The 18,359-nt window shown below is 43.5% G+C and overlaps 2 protein-coding genes across 2 annotated transcripts in view; one reads left to right on the forward strand and one right to left on the reverse strand.

Annotated features, from left to right (window-relative positions):
- The first annotated feature begins 5,758 nt into the window (after nucleotides 1-5,758).
- On the forward strand, nucleotides 5,759-7,616 carry gchfr (GTP cyclohydrolase I feedback regulator). The gene is made up of 3 exons (XM_075448005.1): nucleotides 5,759-5,896; nucleotides 6,339-6,433; nucleotides 7,006-7,616. Exons 1-3 carry the CDS (start codon nucleotides 5,861-5,863, stop codon nucleotides 7,133-7,135), a joined length of 261 nt encoding a protein of 86 aa, XP_075304120.1. The 5' UTR covers nucleotides 5,759-5,860; the 3' UTR covers nucleotides 7,136-7,616.
- A 3,799-nt stretch (nucleotides 7,617-11,415) lies between these two features.
- dnajc17 (DnaJ (Hsp40) homolog, subfamily C, member 17) overlaps nucleotides 11,416-18,359 on the reverse strand; it is a 29,580-nt gene continuing 22,636 nt past the window's right edge. Inside the window, exon 11 of the mRNA XM_075488108.1 lies at nucleotides 11,416-11,683. Within this exon, the coding sequence (XP_075344223.1) occupies nucleotides 11,558-11,683 (126 nt within the window). The 3' untranslated portion in view covers nucleotides 11,416-11,557. The remainder of the gene's footprint in view (nucleotides 11,684-18,359) is intronic.

Genomic DNA, 18,359 nt, shown 5'->3' on the forward strand with positions numbered 1-18,359 from the left:
ACAGGTCACAGAAGAGGTGACCTCGGTCTCCAATAACCATCAACAGATGAGCCAGAGCAGGAAGACACTGCAGGAGCACAGGAAATGGCTCGGGTCTGAATATGCTTGGAGAGAGCGTTCTCTGGTTTGTTTTGGGGGCTTCGGCGTAAAACCCTGCTGTGTTGCTGTATTTGTGTTTGGTTTTTTTCTCTCTTTCTCTCCGAGCAGAAGCTCTCAGGTTAACAAGGACAGATAAAACACGAAAAAGAAACATTCCATAAGAAGAGCCACTTCTCTTTTTTACACAGCAAATGATCCAGATTGAAGGCTGTTTATCTGACAGACTGCTGAATGTGGAAATAAATGTGTCACTCAACAAGGGATTGTTTTCCAAGGGGTGAAAACAGTGTGAGAATATTGATTTAATTTTGTACTTCGGTCCTGGTTAGAATTATTGGCTGAAGTTTGCGAGGGCTGGTGAGGATTGTGGAAAAAGGCACGGAGAGCAGACCTGGAACAATCTGGACTGGTGCTTTCAGGCCGCACCATATGCTGCTCACTGAGCCAACAGGGCGAAGGCCAAAAACAGCACAACTATTCAAAGAAAGGAACACAAAGGCAAGATTAATGTAAGCTAAACTTTCACAGATAGCACAGCCTTTCTGGGTAAATGTTCTATTGACAGGGAAGCCAAACTTATAAGAATGTGGCCACAAAAGTCCCAGACCACCCCAAATGTGATGTGTGCCATCAGAATGTGTCCTCGTGTACTTAAGTGGATGTTAGCACCAGGTGCTGTTCGGGAATGCAGTGATTGATGCAGTTTGTTTACAAGCAACAAAATAATGGCAATGAGAGAATGAATACCCAAGCATAGAGGAGGTTCTGTGAAAGAGGATGGATTCACTGGCTACAGTGATGGAGGCATCAAATGTTTCAAAGATATCATGAAATCAGAAGATTACCGAGATATTTTAGAGCAGAAATGTAAGAAAGCTATCTTTGATGCCTCCATCAGTGTATGAATGTGTCAAACAAAGCCTTGTGCAGCCAATTAAAAAAAAATTAAAACTATATAAACATGAGCTGTCACCTTACCGTGGTGGGGGGGTTTGCGTGCCCCAATGAATCTGGGAGCTATGTTGCCCGGGGCTTTAAGCCCCTGGTAGGGTCACCCATGGCAAACAGATCCTAGATGAGGGACCAGACAAAGAACAGGTCACCCCCTATGATGAATAAAATAATTGGACACCGTGCACCCTTGCCTGGACGCGGGTCACCGTGGCCTCCCCCTGGAGCCAGGCCCAGGGGTGGGGCCCGCCGGCGAGCGCCTGGTGGCCGGGTCTGTGCCCGTGGGGCTCGGTAAGGCACAGCCCGAAGAAACTACATGGGTCCCCCTTCCGACAGGCTCACCACCTGTGGGAGGGGCCAAAGGGGTCGGGTGCCTTGTGAGCTGGGTGGCAGCCGAAGGTGGAAACCTTGGCGGTCTGATCCTCGGCTACTGAAGCTGGCTCTTGGGACGTGGAACGTCACTTCTCTGCTGGGGAAGGAGCCTGAGCTGGTGCGCGAGGCTGAGCGGTTCCGGCTAGATATAATCGGACTCACCTCAACGCATGGCTTGGGCTCCGGAACCAGCCTCCTCGAGAGGGGTTGGACTCTCTTCTACTCTGGAGTTGCCCGCGGTGAGAGGCGTAGAGCAGGAGTGGGCATACTTATTGCTTCCCGGCTGTGCGCCTGTACATTGGGGTTTGCCCCGGTGGACGAGAGGGTAGCCTCCCTCCGCCTTAGGGTGGGGGGACGTGTCCTGACTGTTGTTTGTGCTTATGCACCGAACAGCAGTTCAAAGTACCCACACTTTTTGGAGACTCCCTTGTCCTGCTGGGGGACTTCAATGCTCACGTGGGCAATGACAGTGAGACCTGGAGGGGCGTGATTGGGAGGAACGGCCTCCCCCGATCTGAATCAGAGTGGTGTTTTGTTGTTGGACTTCTATGCTCGTCACGGACTGTCCATAACGAACACCATGTTCAGGCATAAGGGTGTCCATATGTGCACTTGGCACACAGGGTCTGCTGGGAACGGCTGGCAGAATCCCCTGTAAGGAGGAGTTTCAACTCCCACCTCCGGCAGAGCTTCAACCATGTCCCGGGGGAGGTGGGGGACATTGAGCCCGAATGGGCCATGTTGCAATCCTCCATTATTGAGGCGGTCGACCGGAGCTGAGGCCGTAAGGTGGTCGGTGCCTGTCGTGGTGGCAATCTCCGAACCCACTGGTGGACACCAGTGGTTAGGGAAGCCGTCAAGCTGAAGAAGGAGTCCTATCGGGCCTTTTTTGGGCCAATGGGACTCTGGAAGCAGCTGATGGGTACCGACAGGCCAAGCGGGACGCAGCCTCGGCAGTTGCTGAGGCAAAAACTCGACCTTGGGAGGAGTTCGGGGAGGCCATGGAGAATGATGACGGCCTCGAAGAGTTTCTGGTCCACATTCCGGCGGCTCAGAGGGGGAAAGCGGTGCACCGTCAACACCGTGTTTGGTGAGGGCGGGGCTCTGCTGACCTCAACTCGGGACGTCGTGAGTCGGTGGGGGGAATACTTCGAGGGCCTCCTCAATCCTACCGACACGCCTTCCGATGAGGAAGCAGGGTTGGGGGGCTCGGACGTGGGGCCTCCCATTTCTGGGGCCGAGGTTGCCGAGGTGGTCAAAAAGCTCCTCGGTGGCAAGGCCCCGGGGGTGGATGAGGTCCGTCCTGAGTTCCTCAAGGCTCTGGATGTTGTAGGGCTGTCTTGGTTGACACACCTCGCGCAGCATCGCGTGGACATCGGGGGCAGTGCCTCTGGACTGGCAGATCGGGGTGGTGGACCGGAGGGTGTGTTCCAACTACAGGGGGATCACACTCCTCAGCCTCCCTGGTAAGGTCTATTCGGGGGTACTGGAGAGGAGGATCCGCCGGATAATCGAATCTCAGATTCAGGAGGTGCAGTGTGGTTTTCGTCCTGGCCGTGGAACAGTAGACCTGCTCTATACCCTCGGCAGGATCCTGGAGGGAGCATGGGAGTTCGCCCAACCAGTCTACATGTGTTTTGTGGACTTGGAGAAGGCGTTCGACCGTGTCCCTCGGGGACTCTTGTGGGGGTGCTCCGGGAGTATGGAGTGCCGGACTCCTTGATATGGGCTGTTCGGTCTCTGTGTCAGAGTTTGGTCTGCATTGCCGGCAGTAAGTCGGACATGTTTCCTGTGAGGGTTGGACTCCGTCAGGGCTGCCCTTTGTCACCGATTCTGTTCATAATTTTTATGGACAGAATTTGCAGCCAGGGCGTCGAGGGGGTCCGTTTTGGCGACCTCAGAATCGGGTCTCTGCTTTTTGCGGACGATGTGGTTCTGTTGGCGTCGTCCGACCGTGACCTTCAGCTCTCACTGGAGCGGTTCACAGCCGAGTGTGAAGCGGCTGGGATAAGAATCAGCACCTCCAAATCTGAGACCATGGTCCTCGGTCGGAAAAGGGTGGAATGCCCTCTCCGGGTCGGGAATGAGATCCTTCCCCAAGTGGAGGAGTTCAAGTATCTCGGGGTCTTGTTCATGAGTGAGGGACGAATGGAGCAGGAGATTGATAGGCGGATCGGTGCGGCGTCTGCAGTGATGCAGGCTCTGCACCGGCCCGTCGTGGTGAAAAAGGAGCTGAGCCAGAAGGCGAAGCTCTCGATTTACCGGTCAATCTATGTTCCTATCCTCACCTATGGTCACGAGCTGTGGGTAGTGACCGAAAGAACAAGATCTCGAATACAAGCGGCCGAAATTAGTTTCCTCCGCAGGGTGTCTGGGCTCTCCCTTAGAGATAGGGTGAGAAGCTCGGTCATCTGGAAGGGGCTCGGAGTAGAACCGCTGCTCCTCCGCATCGAGAGGAGTCAGATGAGGTGGCTCGGGCATCTGGTTAGGATACCTCCTGGACGCCTCCCCGGTGAGGTGTTCCGGGCCCGTCCCACTGGGAGGATGACTCGGGGAAGACCCAGGACACGTTGGAGAGACTATGTTTCTCGGCTGGCCTGGGAACGCCTCGGGGTCCCCCCAGAAGAGCTGGAGGAAGTGGCCGGGGACAGGGACATCTGGGTTTCTCTGCTCAAGCTGCTGCCCCCGCGACCCGATCCCCGGACAAGTGGAAGATAATGGATGGATGGATGGATAAACAAAGATGGGTGAATGTGGTACGCAGTGTAAAAGCAGCTAGACTATAAACGCATTATATTAGTTCAGATCATTTACAATTGCTAAATCTGAGGGACACTTTGTGTTTGCTCATGTGATGGTTCTCGTGCATTCTGTTGTTATTTTCTGTTTTATTTTTATTTTGGTCTTTGTTCTTTTTACTGCCGCACACCTTTTCCTAATCATTTTTTACTAACCTACTCGCAGGTTTCATTTGCCTTCTCCCAGATTGTCTAGATTCCTCAAGAACTAACTTTCCAGCCTTTGTTTATCAAATTGTTTTCCAGTGTTTCACCCATGGCTTGTTCCATGTTTGTTTTTTTGCCTTGCCCATGCTAGATGTGCAACTAATCACATTTTAATAACTATTATTTTTTACAAAATTTCACACAATTTGTTTTACTTTACAAAATCTATTCATTTATTTCTGTAGATTTTCTAAACTCTGCAGGAGCTATTTGAGGTTTCTGACTACGCTCACCATGACCATTAAAATCTTTGACTAATGTGGAGGATTGTGATCAGGCAAGTAACACAAACTGAATTATCTTTGAAACCAGTAGGTGGCAAGCTTCTCATCGGTACTCAACAAACACCTGTGACCCTCTGACTGAAGGCTGTAGATTACAGGCTCTGGATCATTTTACAAGGTGGTGGTAACACTGTCACGAGGGAACGATTAGACATTAAAAAACATTCCCACTGGTTCACTGTGTACAATCCCTGCGCAATATGTAATAAGATCTCAGAAAAACATTTCATTTCATGGTAAGGATTACATCCCCATAATTGATCGCAGGAGAGGGCATTTCTGAATGAGTTCTGGTTTGCCTGGCTTCATGTCTGCCTGCCAACGCAATATCAAGCAGTGATCAGGCTTTAAGTTACTTTTCCCACAGAGCATGACATGCAAGGCCTAAATTAATGTTCATTGGACTCTTCTGGAATCCATGGGACATTACATCCATATTACTGATTTTATCGGACTCTCTGCCATTGTTGTTTTCCTTTGGTCTTCGTCTTTCATATCACTCTGAGTCAGAAGATTTATCCTGAATCATTATTACTGCGCTGAGGAGGAAATGAATTAATCTCTGGGAAGGAGAGAGTTCCACACGGTGTAGGTAGCCGTATGTCCTAGTGAATTAGACTGCATCTATGCAAACAGAGTGATAAAAGAATGTGGCCACATTAGCAAAAAAAAATGCATAGTATAAGTGGCGATGATAGGATGTAATAAACTTGTGTGTTGCATAGCCAGGCTATGTGTTGCATATAATTGCAAGCATATCTACTCTTTGCGAGCTGCAGAGTAGTGAGAATTTACAGGGCTTTTGTATTGAGGAAGGGATAATAGACAGCTTAATTAAACTGAATGATAAACTGCCATATAAAAAAAAATAAAAAAAAAACGTTTCCTCCGGTACATGCATATTGGCCAACATTTCTCATGTCAACAAACTCGTGGTCGTATTGAGCAAGAGACTCAGACTGCAGAGCAGACAGCACGGTTGGCAGATGCTGAGAGAGACGTTGTGATTGGTCCGTCGCGGTGGGTGTTTCCGCATTCCGCAAAGAGCTGAAAGCAGGAGCGCAAATTGCGGAGGGTTTGCCGCGTCTGTGGAGAGACTTCTTCTGTCATTCCCAGGGGGGTTCAAAGGTCCGAAGCCAGGGAGCAGGGATGCCTTACATGTTCATCAGTACGCAGATCCGTCTGGTGTGTATTTTGCATACGTGAATGACTCGTGTTATACTTTCAGAGGAAGGCGCGTTCATTTTGCACATTCTGGGAATTATTCATTTGGCACAGAGATTATTTTTTAATATAAGGCTGGAAGTTGGAAGTTACAGTTATGCAATGGCCTATGATATTCAGTATTGGGGGGGGGGGGCAGCATTTTGGGTTTTTTTTGCCACTGTGCCCTTAATTACTCCAGCAGCTTAATTCTTTAGCCTCTAAAAAGTGGATCATCTATTTTTAGTCCGTCCACAGATTATGATCTGCACCTGTCTGAGGGCTTGCAGGTGCAGCCTGTAAATGATGGCAGAGCTGCACAAACGTCTGGCAACGTCAACTGTTTTACAAAAAAGAATGACCTCCTAATAAATCTAAAGCAAACTATGAGCTTTATATAATGTGCTTAACCTTTGCATTTCAGGAGACTGGTCCAACGAATGTGGGAGATGAATTTTCTGATCCAACTGTCATGAATTACCTGGGAGCAAGAAAAACGACCGTACTGGGAAACAATTTGTGAGTACTGAAAATGGGAGCAGCCAGTTAACGTAGATGGGGATGTAGAAACGTGGACAAACTAGTCAGGTTTGGACAATGCCGGAGGATGAAAAGTAAATTATCCGGAATCAGTTAGTTTTGTGAAACTACCTTCACACCCTTTTCTCTAATGTTGAGGTCTACACATAGACCCAAAAACAGGTGTGATGTGCATAACCTCTCAGAGGGTCATATTGCCCTACTGAGGCAGTTAAAACTGGTGTTTATTTAATTTTGGCATTTAACATTATTGATGACAGAGCTGAGATCAAGTCACATGTAGGGGAAAACAAATTGCACTGTGACGGAGGAAGGCTTTTGCTCTGTAGATTTCAAATAAACCATTCAAAGTGATGGAATACAGATCAGGGAAATGTTGTCATTGGCAATCTGATTCAAATGCTTCTGGGAAATGGACCAAGGTGTGGAAGGAAGTAAACTAGCACCAGAACAATTAACAGCATTGTACTTTCCAATCAAAGTTTACACAAAGACGGAGAAACCCCACATCTGTGGAAAGCGGAATTTGACTTTGTTTATGCTTATTTTAGTTCTGAATACTATGTGGACGAACCACCTCGTCTGGTGCTGGATAAGCTGGAGAAGATCGGCTTCCGTTTGCTGTCAATGACGGGTGTGGGACAGACGCTGGTGTGGTGTCTCCACAAAGAGATGGAGTGATTGGTGACTGTTTAAAAAATTCCTCTAAAAGCTTTCAAAGGGACCATCAAATAATGCTGGAAAGATTTGTTATCTTTCTTTCCTTTTCACCTTCTCTTCCTGTGACATGTTTACGATGGGAGTAAATCCTTCAACTGTGGAAGTTAACTTTTAAAGTTTCAGTTCTCCCTTCTATCAGGCTTCAGATTACCTTGAGCAGATGGGAGTTGAACAATTTCAGGGGAATAATGAAACAAGATTCCCAACATTTTATAAGACGCTTTACTCAGTGTTGCTGTTGTTCACTGCTGGTGTGTTGGGAGTGGAATGGTTTTACTGTTTATATGACATCATATAGCCTCAACCTGTTCTGTCTCTTATCTAAGTGAAAACTCTTATGTTTGTACTCACAGAACCGTGTAAAGATGTTTTGCATCATGTTTATGATTAAGCAATGTAAAAATGTGGATTATTTGTGTACTTGTTAATAAAAGACCAAAATGGCACACAAAACAAAATTGAACGCGTGTGTATCATCTTATTATCCACTCAAATGAGGAACACCAGAAACTACTGCTACCTAAAACTGTGGCCCTTTGCAGCTGGATGGCACCTGACAAGGATGCTTCGAGATGAGGCACTAACATCTCAGGCACACAAAGAGCAGGAGTCTGCCTTTATGAGCCAAATAACGCTGGGTGGTTCCATGACAGCCCCAGGTCTCCCTGTGCATGTCTGAGGCCAGCCCAGATCACTAACCAACAACCCCGTAACGCTGCCAGCCAGCTCACAGCCAAACTCTTACCAGACCTGCTGCCTCACACATGACTTATCTTTTACCTCCGCACTAAAGATCAAATGAAGCTGGAGCTTCCAAATTTTGGAACCGCAGAGATTTAGTTAGAGTTTGCGTACACCAACATGATCATATGAAGAATCCAACAGTCTGCTGTGGATGATGTGACAACAGGCTCATCCTCCAAAGCTGGTTGGCATGCAGCACAAGCCACTGTGGGCTTAGGGCAGGGTTGGTGGTGAATGTGTTTCCTGTAATTGTATTTCCTCTGTTGTCATTTGGACAGAGTTTGTGTGTTCCTGGGCTTTTCTTCTTTTTTTTTTCGCATTGCTGGGATATTGGGAAAGGATACGCATAAACAAAACCATGAGATGAGGGGATTTTGCAGGAGGAGAAGAGCAGATGTCTCCTACCAAACCGCTCTGTTCCGCTCCACAGCTGGACATTGTGTAACAGAGCCACGGAGAGGCAGCACAGAAGTGGCAGGGGAATGGATGACTGGACTGGATTAAATAGCACAATGACAGGAGAAAGGGTAGCCACACAATGCAAATACAGACACACCATGATAGCATGGCGTTAAGAAAAACAGACTTTTTGGAGGGACAGGTGTTTCATGGGCAGAAAACTTTGTCACAAAACTCATGGTGATAACAACAGCCTGACACTTCAGTCTGACTTAATGTGGGTCAAAGAACGGTAGCGTGCCGCTTCACAGAGGATAAATAAGTCATGTCTGCAGAGTCTTCCAAATATGTTACATAAGATTATTATGAAACAGTTTGGAACAACATATTTCAAAGCATGTTGTTCAATTTAAACTGGTTCGTGTCCCGTGACATAATCCAGTAAGGCGAAGGGTGGGGTCAAAGTCTTTGGATGGAAACACTGAGGTGAACGCTCACACACGATTGTTGAAAATGTTGATTTTACTTTTTCCGATAACAAAAAAAACATGGTAAACGAGATATATCTCTCAGAAATGACGGACTCCTAAGATAATGGAGATGAATGCAACAGTTCTTTTCTTTTGCAAAGGAAAAAAAACTTTTTTGTAGAGAATCAAGTGAGAATAATCACAAAAGGCATTGTCCTGTGGGTTTACCCTGAAAGCAATTATTTTTTCTCCACCGTTTGCCTGAAGAGTCCACAAAGTCTCCTCTGCCTGTCACTATAACGTGACCTCCCATCCAACTGCAGCTTGTTGTGTTTATAATTTATTTGTTGATTAGAAGAAAATGTTTGTGAGCAGTCACTGTAGATATCTTGCAATATTTCCATTAGCTTTCTTAATCTTACTGACAAATTTTGTTCAAGAAAAGTAACAAGCATATTGCCCATAATGGGTAGGTGTTTAGCTAATATGACAAATCTCTGTAGATAATGCCAAAATAATGATTATGCATGAAAAAATGTTGATATCTAGTCAACTATATTGGCTTTCTCTTATCTGAGATTTATGCATATACATATATATATGTAGGACAGTCAACCTTTCTCCTCAAAATAAAGCTATTTTTTGTGTCATTTGTCCAGGTTTGGTCATAAGCTCTGTACTTCAATCAAATTGTGTTTTTTATCCTCCTAAAATAGTTCTCTTCAAGTGGCTTTAAGAGCAAGTGAATATTACCTTTGCCAACATGGACGAAATGACAAAAAAAAGCCAAAACAGGAGTAAAAATTTGGGTTGCCTTTCTTCACTGCAGACAACTTTTGGTCAGTAAAGAACTGAAAGCTTGATGGAGAAGTTGCAATGTTTTTTTCCTTGACTGGTAATCAAAAATCTGGTATTGTTAACATTGTGGATGCTGTCCTGAATGTGTGTGAATTAAACAAGAGAAACAGAGACTTTGCAACAGTGTTATTATGTTTTCTACCCAAATTGGGATTAATAAAGTATTTATCTATCTATCTATCAATCTATCTATGCTTAAAACTGAGATAATTGTTTAAATTTCCTACATGTAAAGGTAGCTGTGTTATTGTGACCATCCTGCACAATATTAGCAGTAAGGTCAAAACTGGCAAATGCTCATCTGGTACTTGTTGACTGGTTGTTTGTTTTGTGATAATTGTTCAGTTATAATAAAAGTGGCCAGTTGAAATCAACAGACAAGAGAACTGAAGGAGAGTTTTGTATTTGTTCGTTTTTTTCCCTTCTTTTTGTGACCCGGTAGGCAAGAAAAAAAGACGTGAATAAATGAAATAAAAAGATGTTTGATAAATCAGTATTAAATAGCAGTAGTACCATACACTTAAACTGGAAAAACTCTGCTACCCTGTGGTGATTGTTTTTGAAGACCAAGGTTTGAAAATCCACCTTTAAAAATGTTCTCAAATCTCAGATTTATGTTGCAATCCTTTTTGGCTGGTCTTGAACACATGATCTGCATTAGTTCAAGCGGTATTATAAAATAAATGGTTTGCCGGAGATTACATGAAAAATTTGAAGTATCATATCTACATCAAAACAAAAGCTCTGAACTCAATGAAAAGCACTGTATTGCATTTTAACTGCGCAGTTCATAGGGCCTCCAGAGCCCAAAGTAGACCTTTAAGATATATTGTACACAGAGCCAGAGGGAACAATAATCTAAATCGCTAGATCTGTAAAGGTCTCCAGTGTATGTTCACTTTTCGTCACACGAGGCCACAAGAATCCAATAATAGCTTACCTAGTGTTCCAATCGTAGCCTGATTACTGCTTTAACATGGGGTAGAAGTAATTTCCACGTAGTCACACCGCAGGGTCTGTGGTTTGGATTACTTTCTCATTTCACAGAGTTTCTGAATGAGTAAGCAGGCAACAGAAAATAATGATTTTTACTTTAGAACTCATTTGGTCAGAGTATCTAGGTTGTGACTTGGCAGATTAAGACAGAAAATGGGTCATTGATAAAAATCACATTGTAAGTTACATCGTGTTAGTAGTGTCTCTCGCTCTTAAAACACAATGAATATGGACTAAAAAAAAAAAGCACTTCGATTCCCACTCTCGCCACTCAAAACTTGGTGGAACTAACAACTTGTCACAGCCGAGGTGCCATTGAGCAAGGAACCGCACCCCAATGCTCCCCAGGCGCTGTGAATGGCTGCCCTCCGCTCCAGGTTGGCATCTGTCTCTGAGCGTGTGACACTGTGCATGTGCATGTGTGTGTCAACACGTGCCAACCTGGATGGGTTAAAAGCAGAAGACAAATTTCATGTGTATGCATGACCAATAAATCTGATCTTAATCTTAATAAAATGAGATTCCAATGAACTAATCTTCCATGAACAACATGTTCATTTTGTGGTCATCTTAAATGATCTACAAAAGTGAGCATCTTATATTTGAAGCCGAATTCATCACCGTATCTTGCGTATCAGGCTTCCCACCTCAGAGACCCATGGGCCCTCACTTTTGTAAACTCTGCAGCTTGATTAGTTATTCTGCATTCTGATCAAAGAGAAATAGAGGAAATGACACACCAATAACTAAAACAGACAAATGTAATGTTGTTTTTTTTAAAAAGTTTTATTTTGCCACAGCACATTACAGTCAAGAAAATGATAACAAAAACACATTAGAGGCTTTATGAAACTAAAGCTCGAAACAGGTAATTGTCTAATATTCACATGATGCTACGGAGAAGGCTCTTCTGGTGCTACGACCCGGCTGCGTCCTCCTCGTCCTCTCTCTGCATTTGTTCTATGAGTTTCTGACGCTCAGCAGCCTGCCTCATCCTCATCATCACTATGCTTTCGTAGTCGCGCTCATTAGACAGGGAACCCTACAGGAAAGACATGCAATGTCAAACGAGTCAGCAAAAGAAAGGTTATTAAAAAAGCAGTTAACAGGGTTGAAAATATATCACATTGAATTTTGGGTAAATCACATATACTGTATATATATTACACCGATGCACCGTGCGTGTTACGGCCGTCACGGCCTTATCATAAAAACAAATCTCCATCTGAACCCTGTTCCTACCCAGTTATATATGTGAATTCTTTGCCATGCTTTAGAGGCTTGCAAAAAAAAAAAAAAATCTCCAGAAGCCACCAGATTTGTCAAGAGACGAGATAGGGCAATGCTGCATCATCACAAAAAGGCAAAACAGAACAATAAAATGTTCAAGTTTATCGGTAGAAACAGTTTCAGTTTCCTCATTTACACTTTTGAAGGTTTCAAATCTAAAATATGTGTGAAATTAACACACCTCATTTCAAAATCTGGGATGAATGGGATGAACATGCTGGTGTAATGTTGTGTATTTTCCCAAAATAAATGTCTGGAGTATATAATAATGATTTTATATTATATTATAATATATAACATTATATGATATTATTATATATCATATAATATAATATATGATGTGAAACAGTATAATATAACATTCTACAATTTCTCTTTGGGATAAATAACGTATTGTTCATTTAATTTACATTTAATTTAATTTCATTAGTTTTATGACAGGAATCAACCACAGCTTCAATCTCCTCTTATTCACAGAGCAGAGGGAGGAATGATCACGATCGTATTGTTTTTACAATTATTAACCCACACGTCTTAAACTTGTCGATAATGAAGCCAACTCTGCATCCGTCTGTCATCCTGCTTTTTCTCTGAGTTCTCCTATATTCTTGTCTTTTGCTCTTCCTCACGTAGCTTTGTCTTGTGATATTCTGTTTGTAATCAGAGTGTCTTTTTATCTCGACACTGGAGCATTGCGTGTTACCATAAAGCAAAATGGTGTCATGCCGGGCAGGACACCAAAGTTCTTAAGTGCAGCATCTCAGCTCCAGGCCACCATGGTCGATGTGCTTAAATGAGTTTGAAGCACATAGTTTTAAGGCTCACACACTTCTCAAGTGTTGCTTTGAATATGACATCAGTGACTCAAAGTAATGCAGAGAGAAAGAAGTGCAGTCAATGCCTAATGCATGCTTTCACAAGCAGGGATGTTGGTGCAGAGAAGGGGAAAATTCGGACGGATGCTCTTCTCCTAGTTACCATTAGCATGAGGAGAGGGCGAACGTGCATGAGACGGCAGCCCACAGAGAAACTGTGACAGGGTAATTCCGCTGCATGAGGTCATTAAACCCCAAAATATGGGCTTGAATTAGACCTGGCAGATGCCCGGCCTATCACTGTGTTTATGGAATTTCTTTGAAGGGTTGCAGCTTGGATGACGACAGCAATAGATTCGCTGTCTGTTGGTGGAATGAGAGAGGGCAATCACTGGTTAATGCCTAATCAAGCAGGGTGGAACACAGGCCAGATGTCGTGTACACACACAGCCCATGAAATGTGTGGTGGCAAATGCCACACACAGGACTCTTAAGAAGCAATAAAGCACTGAATGATCGCATTCATTTGACAGACACGAGCGCTCGCAGATACTAAAATCCCATTTTGAAGAGGAAGGTTGGCCACGTGTCCTCAGAGAAAGCTATTGTTTTATAGGATTATATCGAGGAAGTTTTCTGAGCCAAGAAAGTGTCTCTTTAACAAGACGGTGAGCTGCAGGAGAGAGTGAGTGTGTGCTTTCAAAACTGGGCAGGAGGGAACGAGAACAATCTGAAGAGGTAAGTTTTTGTCAATGCTGAGGCATCTGGAAAACATCACAGGGACTCCACTATCCATGTGCTGAGAGAAAGAGGATGAAGTGTGGAGGAAGAATGGAGGAGAGGGTCTGTGAAAGGAAGTTGCCCCCCACTCCACCCTTGGATTGAGGAAAGCTGCTATTATCATTCCAACAATGTGAGCTCAAGCCCTCGTCTGACACGCAACTATGAAATATCACGCGAACGCCATTAGGTAAATAAACGAGTCCTGCATCTTTAAATTAAATAAAACATAAGCAAGTAGACAAGCAATGGGGGAAATGTTCCCTCCCCTACAGCAAATACATACATCGCTCTGCCATGCCCTCTACTGGTCACAACACTAGGTACACCTAAAAACCAAGAGTGAGGAGTTGTCTGACCGTCTATCTACAGGGTGTGTTCACCAGAAGATTGCACTATGCATTCGATGACGGGGAATTCGGAGCATTAACAGGTGCTTTATTGGCAGTGTGACTCATTTCTTCTTGGGATGGGGGATGTTTTCTTCCCTGGAGAGCTAACTTATAAGGTACATGTTTAGCCAGTGAGTCTGTAACTGGTTTGTGCAGATCCATGTGTGTGTCTGTGTGTTCAGTGTAATGCTGGGGCCCAGGCTGAGTAGGAAACCACAGAACAATAAAATAAAAAAATAAAAAAAACAATCCCCTGCCCAATTTCTAGAGAGGAAGGCCGTCACAGATATAGATTGGTCATAAAACACACACAAGAAGGCATACATACAAACAAGCCGAGGCTTGCTTATGTGAAATCAGCACATGACTAGACTTCTACATAGAAAAACCCAGTCTGATCCCAGGCCAGTTCTGATTACCACCAGCTCTGTGCGTCAGTGTTAACACACACACTGAAGTGTCTTCCCATACACAGCAGGAATCACGTCGGAGTGCAGGTGGCCCCATTGTTCCCCCAGCACAAGCTGTCATGTCAGCTTTGTATTACACCACTCTTCTGAGATGGTGAGTACAAGTGAGTGAGGAAGTGTCTGTATATGTGCTAAATACAACAAGTTTGGACACGAGTACGATGAGACTGCATCTTGAAAAAGCATTTCTAGTCAAAAATGGTTGCCATCCACACTTAGTAATGCAGCCTGGCAGGTTACAAAATTGTATTTGATAAATGGATTACTCGTTAACACCGTCAGCCTTCTAATATCTTTAAGTAGATGGCAACTGTGCCAAGAGGTAACTGGACAGAGTTCCAAGAAAAGAATGGGTTTTTCCCAACAAGTCTGCTCTGTGGTTCAGGGTAACATTTCCACCACTAATGCACTGCGGTGAAGTTAATCAAGGCACTATTTGCCTGCGATGTGTGTGGTGGAATGGTGCGTGTGTCACTAAACTCGGGAGTATGTGATTTATGAGAGGCAAATACTTGTTTAGAGATCACTTTTATATGAGCAAGTGAATGAGTGAGGATGCCAGAGCCCCCCTGCTAACTTAAACAAACTGGCAGGGGTACTACACATGGACCACTGGAGCAAAGGTGAAATTCCTGCGCAGACAAAACGTAACTTTCGTTAATGGTGCAGGATTAATCATCATTCATTATGAGACTCAGCAGACATACTGTAAAACCCCAAAGGTTTGGTCTATTACACTGTTATTGTTTGGGGAAGAACAAACGCTTCACAGAGATTAGGGCTCAAATCTACTTCCTGCATTTAACCCGTTATGCGGACACATGTCCTGCACACATCTGGTGTCTGAGTGAAACTCCAAAGGCAGCAGAAAAAGAAAAAGAAAAAACTAAAGACAACCACAGAAGTCAGTTATGTCATCGGAATATTGCAGGCAAACTTGAAAACAAAAACTGGATTAAGTAAAAAATAAAATAAAAATAAAATAAAATAAAATAAAATAAATCCCACAGCCATCCTTCATGAGAAATGAGGAGCCATATATTACACTCTATCCCAAATCTAAGAATCAATAGTTTCATACAGCATTCGCAGACCCGATATAAAACTGCAAGCTTTGTTGTACCTGCGCACAAACACTGTTCACAGGTATTGGGAGATGTGAGTGGACTGTCACTTTTAGTAAAAAAGCTTATGGGGCATTGATGTGCCATGTTAGCTGGGTGTGTATGTATGCTTGTGAGAGCACGCGGCTGTAGGTGGTGACTGTATTCAACAGAATAGATGTCTGCTGGGTGGAGGCTGAGATTGAGATCTGTAAAAGTAAAAGAAATAAACACTGAAGAGAATAAACGGCAGCAAAGACCTGAACTCCCAGTGCCCTGGCATTTCTCTTTATGATGGATGGGCTTAAGGATCCTAGAGAAAGGGAAATGTCGGGGTTTGGCCTCTCTAATATCCAACAATATATTTTTGTAAGAGCAAAATTATGTCTTTCACATACTAGCCTTCCTGGAAAAGCCCACTGATTGCAACAGATTTTTTGTTAAAAGCAAAGAAATTTGTAGAAATACAGTCTGAAGCTTGGATTTGTCAAAAAAAAAAGTTTTGGCTCCGAGCAAAGAGAATAAAAATCAAGGTTCCTAGCAAAAGAATTTGAAATGTCTGCTTATAAGTATGTGCTTTAATATCAATGTCGCTCCTTCTCTGGAGTATGTAAATGTATAGAACAAACAAAGCCAAAGGAATGCATTTACATTGTATTCATTTTACAATCTACACAGTAATAATATGACAGTCAAGATTAAATAATTACTAAGCCAGTCAGTGCCAGCAGAAAACAATCCCCTTTGCACCCTTTACTGACCGACCACATTCACTGGAAAAAGTCAATCCTGTGACACCATGTTTGAAAGTTTGAAGTATTTTGATTTCTTCATATTCCGGCATAAATTTGACCTAAAGCATCGTCCCATTTTCACATAAATCCTACAAGTAGATAAGGAAGTGAGACAAAAATACCAAATTTGGTCATTTCTTATTCAGGAATACGATCCAAATGAGGCACGGGTGTGTGTGAGCCTAAAGGTTTAGCAGTTAATTTCAAGGTGAAGTTAGAGTTGGGTGTTTTCAATCAAACGACTGAATCAGGTGTGGTGGTGGCAGTATTATTCTCTGGGCCAGTACGACTTGCCATCATTAATAAAAAAAATAAATAAATTAAAAAAATCTGAGTCATACCAGTGAATTCATGAGAAAAACATCGGGACAAGCAGACAAGTTGTTCCACTGACGAATGTTCAAGAAGAAAAAAAGGTCGAGTCAAAGTCCAGGCCTTAACCCCAGAGTTTAAGCTGACCTGAAAAGAGGAAGAGCAGGGTCGATCAACGGTTCCCTAAAATCTGTATATTTTACTCTGTAAGAATTGATATTGGCATCAGCCCCAAAAATCCAGACTCTATTTCAAAACAGAAACTGGAACCAAAGACACTCAAATATAAATGGACGATGAGTTTTCTCAATAAATAACAAACCACATGCAACACTTTTTTTTGTTTTAACAAAAATAAATCATGACCAAAAATGACCAATATAATTGTACCGCTGACAGCTAAACTTGTTTAGGTCACCTAAAAAATGCAATACAAAAATCTGAATAAAAAATGTAATCGTATGCACTTTTAAGGAACTGAAGCCATTATAATGTTCTCTTTAGAGCCACCACACTTCTTTAATGAAAAACAAATTACACCTGCTTTGCTCCTGCCTTCATCCCGTAATATTCTTCTGTGAATCAGTTTAAGTGGCTGCATACAAACCAACTCTTTTTCACGATTTCTTAAAGCAATTAAATATAACATTCACTTAAACTAATACAAGACTCTTTTTTCTGACTAGAGTGAATATACTGACATAACCCTTTATATCCCGTGTAGGACAAAGCCCTTAGCTCATTTGTAAAGGTAGGATGGTGTCCTGAGGCAAATTATAAGGCATCACAGCACATCTCTGTGGAAAAACGTTGCCTGTGAGTAACTTGTCTGTCTTATTACCTCATCAAATACTTTTGCAGTTATCCAGATTTGGCACCTCCTCCTTGTGTGACCTAATTGTGTTGATTAGACGCTACTGTTTGGTCTGTCATGTGTTGATGAGTCTGCACTACATAATGTACCACCTGGATATTGGTGTCATAGCCCTGTCATGTCGCAGTCATACATCCAGTGCGTGTCTGCACTTCCTTTTACAGTGGCAAGTTTCTGTTGGAGCGTCTCCAAAAAGCTTGTTGACTAAGACTTTGGAGACGATGACAACAGCAGTTAGGATGTGGAAGTTCTCACAAGAACTGACGAGGGGACAGCTACCCCAGGCCGAGTAATAAATTGTGCAATGCTCATTTCCGATGCAATTTAGTGCTTTTCAGAATCTGGTAATTCCTGGATTTTTTATAAGCTGAAAGTGATCATATTTATCAGCTTTTTTTTTGTTTTTTTCAGATGATGCACGCAGTAAATCCGGTTTAAGTGCTGGTTGTCTAAGGGCCTTAACACAGCGGAAGCTGGAGAACACACAAAAAGGGCTACAGTATTATCCGCCAAAGCCTCAGTTTGGTCTTCTAGCTCCAGTCAAAGCAATATCTGGAAACAGTTTTTCTTCTGCAACAGCAAAAACATGCAGCATCCCAGATTTCAGGCCCAGCATAGCTCCATCAAACCACACTGCCCACTATGGTCAGGCCATAGAAAAGAGGCTTATACAGAAATCCAGTTCAGGCCAAACGCATCAACCCAGAGGCTACATAGCATGAGAGCACAACTAACAGAGCCAGCCCAACCTTGGTCAGACAGCAGTTTTTGTGGGGTCATTTCGAAATACCACAGATAACACCAGCTCCTCGTACTGATCATCTTCTAGCATGAACGCAGTTTTTTGGTTGGAGGTGGAGGAAGGAGGAGTTTCTAAGAAGAGAAATG

The sequence above is a fragment of the Odontesthes bonariensis genome, chromosome 17, assembly GCF_027942865.1.
Source record: "Odontesthes bonariensis isolate fOdoBon6 chromosome 17, fOdoBon6.hap1, whole genome shotgun sequence".
Taxonomy (NCBI): domain Eukaryota; kingdom Metazoa; phylum Chordata; class Actinopteri; order Atheriniformes; family Atherinopsidae; genus Odontesthes; species Odontesthes bonariensis.

What these genes read in the sequence shown, in the direction of transcription:
- gchfr (XM_075448005.1), top strand. Translation starts at nt 5,861, where the DNA reads ATGCCTTACATGTTCATCAGTACGCAGATCCGTCTG. An exon ending in TCAGTACGCAGATCCGTCTG is followed by an intron (nt 5,897 to 6,338) that starts GTGTGTATTTTG and finishes TTTGCATTTCAG; the next exon opens with GAGACTGGTCCAACGAATGT. An exon ending in ACCGTACTGGGAAACAATTT is followed by an intron (nt 6,434 to 7,005) that starts GTGAGTACTGAA and finishes TGCTTATTTTAG; the next exon opens with TTCTGAATACTATGTGGACG.